The sequence below is a fragment of the Microcaecilia unicolor genome, chromosome 1 (genome assembly GCF_901765095.1).
Source record: "Microcaecilia unicolor chromosome 1, aMicUni1.1, whole genome shotgun sequence".
In the NCBI taxonomy this organism is placed as follows: domain Eukaryota; kingdom Metazoa; phylum Chordata; class Amphibia; order Gymnophiona; family Siphonopidae; genus Microcaecilia; species Microcaecilia unicolor.
This window is the reverse complement of record NC_044031.1, coordinates 464,757,847-464,770,232: the sequence shown is the minus strand read 5'-3', so window position 1 is coordinate 464,770,232 and position 12,386 is coordinate 464,757,847. Positions and strand designations below refer to the sequence as shown.

The following is a 12,386-nucleotide window of genomic DNA, read 5'->3' as shown; positions in this document are numbered from 1 at the left end:
CTTCTGTAGGCAAATTTTGGTAAATGATGGAACCTAGAATGAACTTTCAAAATATCCCAATATTTAATAGCAGCTCTATGAATATTCATCACTTGAGAGGAATAAGGCAAAACACAAACCATAGAACCATCTCGTACTGGTGCAGAATCCTGCAACAGTCATTCTCTATGGGCATATTTAGCTCTCTTATGAGCCCATTGAATCACTTTATCAGTGTATTTATGCTGTTTAAACCTATCAAAGAAGTGTGTATTTTAAAATCCTGATTACTTGAACATAATCGCTTTAACACGCAAAAACTGACCAACCAGTATACCATCCCTCAAACATTTGCAATAATGAATTACGGTCCGTTTGTTTCCTATACACTGAAGTGCTAATTTGTCCTTCAAATCTGATAGCGATATCCAAGAAATTTATCTGATGCTTATCTATATGTAAAGTAAACAAATATATATATTAGCCATATTGTTCATAAGGCAGATCTGGGGGTCAGACAGTTGTGCTTGGGCTAAATAAAAAGCTATTAAATCTCTAGCATCTTTTTGTGGAATACTTATATACAATGCATTTATATCGAATGTCACCAATGTAACATAGTAACATAGTAGATGACGGCAGAAAAAGATCTGCACAGTCCATCCAGTCTGCCCAACAAGATAAACTCATATGTGTATACCTTACCTTGATTTGTACCTGTCTTTTTCAGAGCACAGACCGTATAAGTCTGCCCAGCACCAGGGGCGTATCTGTGTGGGGCCACAGGGGCCTGGGCCCCCGCAGATTTCACCCTGGACCCCCTTGTCGTTGTCACCTACCTTTGCTGGGGGGGGGACCTCAACCCCCGCCAGCCGAGGTCCGCTTCCTCCTGCCACTGCCTTTAAAAATATTCCTTCGGCTGGCAGGGGGTCCAGTGACGTCAGACTCCAAAAGGAGCAGATTTGAACAGCACGGACTCCGGAGGACGAAAAAGAACTTTAAAAGACCTCGGCTCGGCTGGCAGGGGTTGGGGTCCCCCGCCAGCCAAAAGAATATTTTTAAAGGCAGCGGCATGAGGAAGCGGACCTCGGCTGGCGGGGGTAGGGGTCCCCCGCTAGCAAAGGTAGGTGATGGCGGCGACGACGGCGGGGGGGGGACATCAGTGGTGGTGGCCGGGGGGGGGGATGGCAGCGACAGTGGGGGGGGCTATAATATGCCCCCTCACTCTGGCCTTGGCCCCCCCTACCACCACATTTCAGATACCCCTCTGCCCAGCACTATCCCCTCCTCCCAACCACCAGCCCCGCCTCCCACCACTGGCTCTGGCACAGACCATATAAGTCTGCCCACCACTATCCTCGCCTCCCAACCACCAACCCCTCTTCCCCCCACCGGCCCCGCCACCCAATTTCGGCTAAGCTCCTGAGGATCCATTCCTTCTGCACAGGATTCCTTTATGAATAACCCACGCATATTTGAATTCCGTTACCGTTTTCATCTCCACCACCTCCCGCGGGAAGGCATTCCAAGCATCCACCACTCTCTCTGTGAAAAAATACTTCCTGACATCTTTTTTGAGTCTGCCCCCCTTCAATCTCATTTTATCGCAAAATAATTTGACATATCTAACAATTGCAAATATTTAATTAAATGTGTGGAATCCTGAACATAAGACTGTATTTCTTGTACAAACCCCTGCAAATAAAACATTAAATATTGTGACAAGGGCTCAAATAATGAGTCCCTACCTGACACTATAGGGTGACCAGGTAGGGTAATGACTTATGAATTTAAGGAATGAAATAAATAATTGGCATCTTTGGTTGATTATTAAACAAGAATCTACCTTCCTTATTAGTTTAGTTTCATTTAGTTTATTCAGACTTGATATACCACCCTTCAATACAATCAGAGCAGTGAGCAATAAAATAAAAAATTTATATTCCAGTAGAAAAGAATTCCATAAATTGTCAAAGGACAGAGTCATATCAAGGGAAAATTAAAGCATATAAAGCAGAGGAGAAAACAGCATAGTGTGTACCAGGGCAGAAATGACACAATCAATCTTTGCTTTAGATAGTAAGGCAGCCACTCATTGCTGATAACACTCAGTGGGATTTTCATCCAACAATTGATGATATCTAGAGTCCTTTAGCTGTTTCATAGCCTCAGCCACATATGCTTCATTGTTCCAAACTACCACACCACCACTCTTATCAGCTCTGGTAATAACCAGGGACTCATCATTCCGTAAATTTTGTAACGCCTCTCGTTCAATCATTATGAAATTGTTTACACACCCCACTCTCAATATTATCCAATTCTCTTAATACTAGTTGTTGATAAGTAAAAATAGCAGGGTCTATAGGATCCATGAAGAAGGTAAACTATATGCATCAGAAAATTTCAAGGTATCCCTATCAGTGACAGCATTTTCTTGAAAAAATAAATACAATCTAAGCTTCCTAAAAAACTTAAAAAGATCTGCCTATGTGGCAAAAGAATCATAAACATTTGATAGAATGAAAGATAACCCAAATTTAAAAACCACTAGTTGTTGAGATGTTAAGGAGGAGATTCTTTCTATATATGGCACCTAAAAATTGGTGCTGAAATCAGTGCCGAATAAGCGTATTCTATAATTGGCACCTAGGTTTAGTTGCCAATTTTAGAATATGTTTAGTTGATATTTAGCAACAATATCTGCGTGCATCCATTTACACCATCAAAAACCTGGTATAAATCTCAGAGCATAGATTTAGGTGTATTGGCCCATATTCTATAACTAGGCACCTAAATTTTGGAACACCCATGAAACGCCCATTTCCCCGCCAATAACCAAGCCCCTTTTTTGTCTCCACGTGTTATAAGTTCAACGCACATCATTATAGAATATGCTTAGCGAGTTGTTCACCTAAATTCTAATAAGTGCCAATCAGTGCTCATTATTGCTTGTCAAGTGCTGTTATCCAATGCTCATTAGCTTAAGTCAAGTCAATTAAGTTGCACACGGTGTTATAGAATCCGCGAAAATTTTGGTGCCTAAATCTAAACGTAAATGTAAATGGGGGTAAATGTTTAGATGGTAAATTAAAAACATCAATTAGCAGTTGCATACTTGGAAGAGACGCTTGCCAATTTTCACCTGTGGTGGCAACGGTGCAGGCAAGACTGGATTCATAGCTGGCAGTCTTTAAAAAGTTGATGGTAATAATGCATCAGATGGATCATTTTTTGTATATGAAGCGGAGTTAGAAATAGTTAAATCATCCCCTGAAAAATCACTGGATGAGTTAAACGAGATTTTTCTATTCTGTCTCCTTTTCCTGAATCTTCCAGATCAATCCATCCAGGGATAAACAAACCCTTCAGTGTAGTCAAACTCATCTCTTTTATATTTAGCAATTTTGGGGGATTTAGTCTGCTGTCAATAGCCCTCCTTCTGTTGATAATGCTCTTGTAACTTACCCTCAAATGTGTCTACTTGAGACATCTGTTTCATCAAATCCAACTTCCATGTCAATTCTTGTTGTTGTTTGGAGCAACTTGTTCCCCTAGTATCCTGTTTAGCTGATCAACGGTCAAAAGCTTAACACCTAAAGAACATCTAGTAATAATTTGATTCCACTGATCAGCATATTAATTATCATCAAGGAATCTAGGTTCCTTATTAATTCTTAAACCCTCACAGGACACTTTAACAATGAGAGTATTCCACCAACACAGCTGAATTGAGTTCAGTTCTAACAATGAACTTATTTAACTTACTGATCTCAGCCCAATCCATCAAACTATGTTCTTCCTAGTATTAAATAAACATCTGCCAGCCATGATTGAAGAAATCCACTCTACTGGCAATCCTGATTTTGAGTCCCAACCAATCCCTGCCATATTTCCCCCATACTGAAATTCACACTTCTTTAATGGTTCATAGGTTTAAACAGCATAAATACCCTGATAAAGTGATTCAACGGGCTTATAAAAGAGCTAAATATGCCCATAGAAAATAACTCTTGCAGGATTCTGAACCAGTATGAAATGTTTCTATGGTCTGTGTTTTGCCTTATTCTTCCCAAGAAAATGAATATTCATAGAGCTATTATTAAATATTGGGATGTTTTGATAGTTCATTCTAGGTTCCATTAATTACCAAAATTTGCCTACAGAAGAGGTAGAAATTTGGGAGAAAATTCTCTCAGTAACTGGTCACAGGCCTCAGCAGTCAGAAGGTCCTAAGGGGACATTATCCTTATAATCAGTGTATTTATTGTAAATATATTTTAAGAGTTGATAAGGTTATGATTACAACTACTCAGAAACCTTTTTTGTTTCTTAAAACTTTTACTAATTGTAATTCAATTGGGCTGATATATGATAATTCACCCTTGTAAATCTTTGGTATATTGGACAAACATCTAGAAAAATCAAGCTTCGTATGGCAGAACATCTTAGTAATATTTGTGTGCAGAGAAGAGGCCCTCCTGGTTGGGCATTGCATTACTGCTCATCATGCAATAGCTGATTTGCATTATGTAGTTTTATTGCAGTTGTATTCTCCCAGGGGTGAGGATACGATTATCTCTAATGGGCTGAATAAGGAAGTTAAGTGGGGGAGGGGAGGTGCACTAGAGTGGATGATGTAAATAGTAATTACTGGTGCGGGGTTTTTTTTTTTTTTTTTAAATAGATGGGCAGAAGTTACCCTTGCTTTTAGTTTTAGTGCTGGTGTTAGCTGGCGTCTTTGTAATCATATGGATTGAACTTTGGTAGCAAGAGACATCCTGATAGAGTCCGAACATTTTCTGCTTTAAAAGAAGTTTGATGTAATAAGGTATAATTACTCTGTGGATTCTGCATAAGGGAGTTGGGAGGGGGGAGGATGAGCAGGGGGGGAAAGGGGGAAGGGAAGGGGTTGGTTGGGGGGGGGAAGTTTGTATAAAATAAGTTATGATTATTGCGTTTCTGTAACAATGTGATATCTTTTTGTTGCAATAAAAATGATTTACCATAAGGTATAATTAATGGTATTTTAATATTTATTAGATTTTTTTTTGGATAATGTATGCTGATTTAGTTTGAGTGAGATTATATTATATATGTAGCTCCTGAAGATGCCTTAGTGGTGAAACACAGTATCATCCCCAGTCTCTGTGTATTGGCGCGCGCGCTCTCTCTCTCTCTCCTCTCTGGTTGCAAAAGAGGCATCTGAAGTTCTGACAGAATGTGGGAGTTAACCCTGTCATTGCTGGCAGCACTATGAGTCCAGCAACTTCCTGTGTTCTATTGGCATGGTCTAAATTAATCCAATCCACATTTTGCTGTTAGCTGCCTGCAGCACTTGCTTGAGTCCCACAGCAAGTAGTACTGCTTCTGTTTGTGGTTTTGCTTCAACCAGGGAGACAAAACTCCAGAACTTGGTAACACTAATACTCAGTTCTTTATCAGCTCAAGGGAACTAGAAACTTATTTAGTGAGGTCCTCAAACAGAGAGAGAGGAGATTCCTTCAGGGGGGGGGGGGGGCATTTGTTTCACTAGCAGAGCCTTGAAGACGTTGTATATTGTAATTATTTGGCAGATATACGGTTTATCACTCTTACTCAGCCTGAACTCATCTTAATCTATCTGTTCCTTGGGATCCTTTTAGACAGTGTGAGATCAGATCTGGTGTTCTCTGGATACAGTAAGAGGCCCCTTGAACTCTAGTTAACTCTGTTTTGAATTAGCACATTTTATCTTCAAATCAGCCTGTCCAGGGCCCCTCCTCCTCAGCTTGTGCCCTTTTCTCCTCCTCCTGCATCATAGGAGCCGGCTCTGTGGGTGCTGTGGGTGCTTGAGCACCCCCAATATTGAGAAAATTCCTTGTATGTGTTTAGGGAGGGGTTATTTCCATTGGGCTTAGCACCCCCAATAATTTTGAAAAGTTGGCACCTATGTCCTGCATGATCCACCTTATTGGTACCCTCCCTTCTTCTGGCAGCAGGAAAATAGCTTTTGTTTCTGCTGCCAGCTTGTCTGAAATGGAACTGATAGATTTTGTGAGACTACGGTGCTGAAGCCAGCAAAAAGGGAGACAGACCACATATAAGAGGCGTTGCTCTCCTTATCCCAACACAAGGGAGGTGTGCGAAGACTGTGCCAGGGAAGAAATAGAAAAAGAGGATGCTGCTCTTATAGGGCTAAAGCACAAAAGGAAGGACTTTTCTGCATAAAACTGTAAGTTCAGGGATTAGTCTTGTCTTTCCTCCCCAAAAGGGGGTCTAGTAAGGAGCATATGGGAATAGAGTAGGTGGGATATTCCACCCCACTCTGATGCCTACAGGAGTTTTGGCTTCCTACTCAAGGAGTTAAAGGAGAAGGAGAAACAAGCACAACTGTTGCTGTTTATCGGGAAAGAAGGAACAAGCATAGCACAACATTACTTACCTCAGAAATCCATAAGGTTGAAAGTAAAAGTTCCTTTAAGTTTGACTGTAAGTCCCAGGAGGCACTACTGCCTATAGTCAGTAGAAATATGCTGGGAAGACCTCGGTGGAGGCCTGCTGATTCATCAGGGACAGGAGTGTTTTGGGGATTTTTTAGATGAATAAGAGAGAAAGAAACAGACAGGCAGCCTGAGGAACAAACTCCTAGGGAAACTCTACCCCCCCCCCCCCCCCCCCCCCCCCCACACACACACACACACACACACCGCTTTGTTCTTTTGTAGCTTCAGAAACCAGCAACAGAGAATACCCTGGCAGGTTGCATTATCGAGAGCAGATGTGCAGGTCCGGTAAGGAAGGAAACAAGCAGGGCTATATGTTGAGAGGGGTCCTTCTTACTAAGATTAAATGTAGAAAGCTGAAGAGGGGAAGGTATAGCCAAAAGTACTAGCACCCTGTAAAGAAAAGCTTGGAGAGAGAAAAAACATCCCAGACAGGGCCAGCTCAAGGGACTGTGGCACCCTGAGCCATCTTTAGGTTTGACAACCTGAGCCAACTTTTGGTTCGGTGCCCTCCCCCCAGTGGTCCCCGCCAAGCCATCCTCCCTCCCCCATGTACCTTTAAATGCGATTAATTCCTCCCGAGCACCAGCAGTATTTCACCTAACGCTACCTACACCAGCTCCAGCATCGTCCTTCTGCCACCCCCCACCCCCCCCCCCCCCCCCCCCCCACACACACACACTTTGATGTAACCTGTTTCTGCAGGGGTGCGACAGAGGGAAGACGCCAGAGGTGGGTGGGGAGAGTGACCTGAAAGATCAGAGGGATGCCAGATCCAGAGATGGAAGTTTGGGCCACTACAGGGGAACAGATGACACAGGCTTTTGGCTCCCTTCAAATTTGGTGCCCCAAGCCAGTGCCTCACCTGACCCATACCTTGAGCTAGCCCTGGTTCCAGAGGCAAGCAGCTTGGAGAGAGGGAAAGTGTCCCAGAGGCTAGCAGCCCAGATACTAGAATAGTGTTCCTGAGGCTCAGAGGCTGGAAAGTCTGTCTTAAAAAGCTGTGGCCCTGAGAGGGGGAGAACTTAGTATCACCCCAAGGCTGGACGCTGTGAGAGACAGTTGGTCCCCCTGGATGGTAAAAGGAAAAAGGGGAACTCTGAAACAGTGAAATGTTTAACCTCAAAGTTAGGAGACCCCAGGAGGAAGTTCAGAAGCTGTATCCTGCAGAAGCAGAAATGAAAGGAAAAGTCTTGGAAGCATCAAAGGTACAGCAGAAGCAGTAGTTGAGGACATTTCCTATTCTACTTATGTCAAGGGCTCACCATATATGTAGTCTCTGCGAAAGATTAGCTTAAAGTTTGGATTAAGGAAGAACCTTGTAATTTATAAAGCTATTTATAGTGATATAGTGTAATGTTTGGCCACTGGTATGTGAATATGCCCTTATTGGTAAAGTAGTAAGAGTTTGGCACTATAAGCAAGTTGTTGTCTCCTTCATGATCCTGGCAGAAGAAGTCTAAGAGAGAAAGCTACTGGTGGAAGAGAGGAATAGGTGTGGTGGCATTGCCCACCAACAGAGGGCATTCTGATTCATTTTAAGGGGCAAGCGGGTGCATGAGCACCTCCTTGTGACACTAGTCAGATCCACAGCTGTCCCCTGGTGGACTTAGGAGGAAAGAGGCAGGTTCCCCCCAAAAAAACTGATCCCCCAAAAAACGATCAGGGTTTGCCAACTGATTCACAGTTGTCCCCCGAGGCACAGAATGCCCTGAAGGAAGAGGAATTTGGTCATCGGACAGATCTGATGCTGGTCCTCTGTCAAGAGAGACAGCAAAAGAGGATGAACCTGCTGCCAAAAGACAGTCCAAAGGGATTTGGAAAGTAGAAAGCAGTGGAGATGGTGAGTAAGCCTCAGGAAATTACAATCCACCCAGGGTTTTATCCAGTAACCCTTTGAATAAGGAAAGGCAAACACGGGAGAATGTAAAGCCACAAGGATGATAGAGTAAATTCCAAGGAAAGAAGAGCACAGAACAACCAGAGTAGAAGAGGCAAAGTAATGGGTTTAACTCTTGCCCATAGGACAGGAGATAGAGGGCTACTGATTAAAATAAGAGAAGGGTACCATAGGAGTGAGAATATCAACCAAAATCTAGCAAGTGAATAAAGTATAAATGATCCTTAAATTTGATGTGGAACACACTGCTCAGCACAGACTCAAAATTACCAACCCATTAAAACTATTTGATTCATTTTGTAACTACTTCACTTTACTTTGATGGACTATTTGTTTTCTTGTTTCCATATCCCTTTTATTTTTTTTTGTATGTAAATATTTGTACATTATCAGAGTCCATTAAAGTGAGCTCTTTTTATAAACTGAGGACAATCCCTTTTTGTCTTTGTCCTGTGCCTAATTATTATCAAGCAGTTATCACAGTCGGCTGGGCATTGGGGGGCCCTTTATAGTCAGTGAGCCAGAAAGAAAAGTGGAGAAGGATTAGAGAGTTTTTGACCACAGAAACCACTCATTGTTATGTTACAGCCTTTGGGGTATCCCTCAGCCCTACCATTCTGGGAAGTTCACTACACATGCACATAATTCTAACTCCTGCATAACATTTATTATCTTTTCTAACTATAAATGTGTCTTCTACAAGAAATGTTATTTTTCCGTCTTTCGTTTATACCACTTGAGTCCTATAGAACTGGGCCATAGAAGTTCTTTTGACTATATTTAAACGAGGCGTGTAGCAACCAATATGTGTGTGTGAGCATAGGAGCCAACTTTTCAAAATGATTGAGGGTGCTGACATTTTTTTTTTACAGGTGGTGCATTCCCCCCTCCTCCTCCTCCCCCCCTCCCTCCCCTCCCCCTCCTCCTCCCCCTCCCTCCAAGTTGCAGGCCCCCCTCTCCTCACCCCTACCCCCGAGTTCCAGGCCCCCCTCTCCTCTGAGTTCCAGCCTGGCCCCCCCCTCCCTCTCCTCCAAGTTCCAGCCTGGCCCTCCCTCCCCCTCTTCCAAGTTCCAGGCCCCCCTCTCCTCCAAGTTCCAGCCTGGCCCCCCCCTCCCTCTCCTCCAAGTTCCAGCCTGGCCCCCCCTCCCTCTCCTCCGAGTTCCAGGCCCCCTCCCTCTCTGAGTTCCAGGCCTCCATCCCCCTCCCCCTCCTCCGAGTTCCAGTCCCCCCTCTCCTCCCCTCCAAGTTCCAGGCCCCCCCTCTCCTCCCCTCCGAGTTTCAGGCCCCCCTGCTCTGAGCTCCAGGCCCCTGCCTCCTTCTCCTCCGAGTTCCAGGTCCCTGCCTCCCTCCCTCTTTATCTCTCTCCTCCCAGTGCCAGCCCGACCTGCGTTGCCTGCCCTCTTCTCCTAGTCCTCCGTCTGCCCCTTGCCTTCCTGTATGCCGCCCAGAATTTAAAAGTCATCATCTTACCTCAGGGTCTGGCAGCAGCAGTGAAAGGCGAGCAGGCTGGGCACTTCAGCCTACCTTCCCTTCTCTCTCAGCAATGCCTCTGGTCCCGCCCTTGCGGAAACAGGAAATGAGGGCAGAACCAGAGGCAGAGCTGAGAGAGAAAGGAAGGCAGGCTGAAGCGCCGAGCCTGCTCACCTTTCACTGCTGCCGCTGGATCCCGAGGTAAGGTAATGACTTTTAAATTCTTGGCGGTACGCAGGAAGGCAAGGGGCAGGCGGAGGACTGGGAGAAGAGGGCAGGCAGCGCAGGTTGGGCTGGCTGGGAACTTTCGTTTCGAGACTTCCGGCAGGTCAAATATTGGGGGTGCTCGAGCACCCACAGCACCCACGGAGTTGGCGCCTATGTGTGTGAGCGTTTTTGGTCTCCTGCACTTATGTTATTTTCATTGCATTTTCAGATGTTGCAGACAAAGAATTACAAGGTTCACACATACTGTTACAAAACCGACAATATATTCTACAATTCTAAGTGGGGGGCCAGGCTGATCATGCACAAAAAGAGGGTTCATACGGGGAATCTGAGCTGCAGATGTTTTAAAGAGAAGACGATGTTATTTTGATTCATCAAAAATAACAAAGGTCTGAGCCTTTAATAAAGTACAGGTCAGTCACTTTGCAATAGCTAATCATCCTCCTTTCACACATGAAGAAGAGTCAGCACGCTATCAAGAAAGAACAGAGGAGAGAAACCAACAAGTGTTAATGGTAATAGCTCATTACATTAATGCACTCTTCTTCCATGCCAGCATGACATCCCTGTCCTCAGAAAGCACATAATTTTGTCTGCAGTCAAAGATATGAAATGTAAGCAAACCACAGCAAACATCCATTAGAGCACATTCTGTAACTTGATTTCATCTGCTTCCCTTCTCCACCCCCTTAATTGTACTCTGGAGTTTTGAGGTCATTAAAGGCTACGCTAGCAAAATCCCTGCCACGGTCACATGACTGAGCTCCTGTTAGCTCACATATGGCTATAGCTAATTTATTTAGGTTCCGCTTGCTATTTGTTTATCTCAGTTATAAACGTTGGAAGGAAAGATAATAAGCATATAACTTCACATTTTGAGATCAGAGAACATCACTTTTACAAACTACACCACCACATTTATTTATTAGGATTTATTTACCGCCTTTTTGAAGGAATTCACTCAAGGCAGTGTACAGTAAGAATTGATCAAACATGAGCAATAGGCAATTACAGCAGTAAAAATATTCAACTAACAATACAAAGTATGGCATGGTATACTACTTGCAATGTCAACACAATACATAATAGAACATTATAATTGGTAGAGAAGGGTAAGGCAAAGTTGTAACATATAGATGGGTAAGAAAGTAGGAAGAGTTAGAAAGTAAGGTGACTGATTTGAAGAAAGTTGCACCATATATCCTGAAGGGTAAACATAATATAACAGCCAACTTTACTCCGACCAAAAAGTCTGTCTTCATCATTTAATTAGGTGGATACATTTATTTGATCTAGCAGAGGACTACTGTTGATTTAAACAAATGTTTTTACTTTAAATCAATGGGTACTCTGTGCCAAAAAAATAAACATTTTTAAAAAATTAACATTTTTGAAGCAGGGTGGTTTTGTCTGAATGAAGTGAGTAAATTGGATACGTGCCCAAAAAATACATTCCTTTATGGCCTAGGTCTTTACTCCCAGCTCTTGAGGGATGCCAATGGGTCAGGTTTTCAGGACCCCTCTAACAAATATACGGGAGAGAGATTTGCATACAATGGAAGGTAGTAAGCATGTAAATCTCTCTCATATATATTCATTAAAGGTACCCTGAAAATCTGACTCATTGGTGACCTTCAGGGACCAAAGACCAAGGCACTATGGCCTCGTTTTCTAGTCCTCAATTCTGCCTTGATCAGTCAGAGAAAAAAAAACATGCTCCCTCCATCTCCTGTATCTGCTATGAGCCTATAACCATGTCTAATTAACAGTCTGGGGCTTAAAAGCAAAAAAAGAATCTTGAGCAGAATGTTTTACCTGTTTAGTGATATCATACACTATGACCGCAGCTGCAGAGCCTCTGTAGTACATTGGTGCCAGTGAATGGAACTGTTAAAAACAAAAAACAAAAAAAAACAAGTTTCTCAGTTAAACAACTATCCCAGTACTGAAAAAAAGAATAAGTTGAGCTTGAAATCAAGCATGGTACCAGCCACTACAACACAGTGGGCAGCCATGGGCAATACCCTCATATGGTACCTGTCTACAGTCCCTTCCAGGTGTGTCTGCTGCCATAGGCCTGGAACAGCTTTCCTGAGTTGGTGCTTCACATTCCCTCTCAGGCCATTCAATTCCCACTTTCAAAACCCACCATTCTGAGGCATCTAAATCTAAAACCTTGGTTCTTCTCTGATTGTAGCCTTATTGATTTTAATCAAGTTTTCTCCCCAAAATAAATAAATGGACTTTGGTCCTGGGGAACTGAGGAACTGACTGGGGAACTGAGGAACTGAGTTCGATTCCCGGCACAGGCAGCTCCTTGTGAC

At 43.4% G+C, this 12,386-nt stretch overlaps 1 protein-coding gene across 2 annotated transcripts in view; it reads right to left on the bottom strand.

Moving 5' to 3' along the window:
- RAB31 (RAB31, member RAS oncogene family) overlaps positions 1-12,386 on the bottom strand; it is a 123,343-nt gene that overhangs the window by 29,537 nt on the left and 81,420 nt on the right. The window contains exon 4 of one of the 2 annotated variants that reach the window (XM_030190128.1): positions 11,878-11,949. The exons of the other annotated variant lie outside the window; for it this stretch is intronic. Coding sequence (XP_030045988.1) covers positions 11,878-11,949 — 72 coding nt within the window. The remainder of the gene's footprint in view (positions 1-11,877; positions 11,950-12,386) is intronic. 2 annotated transcript variants of the gene reach the window in all.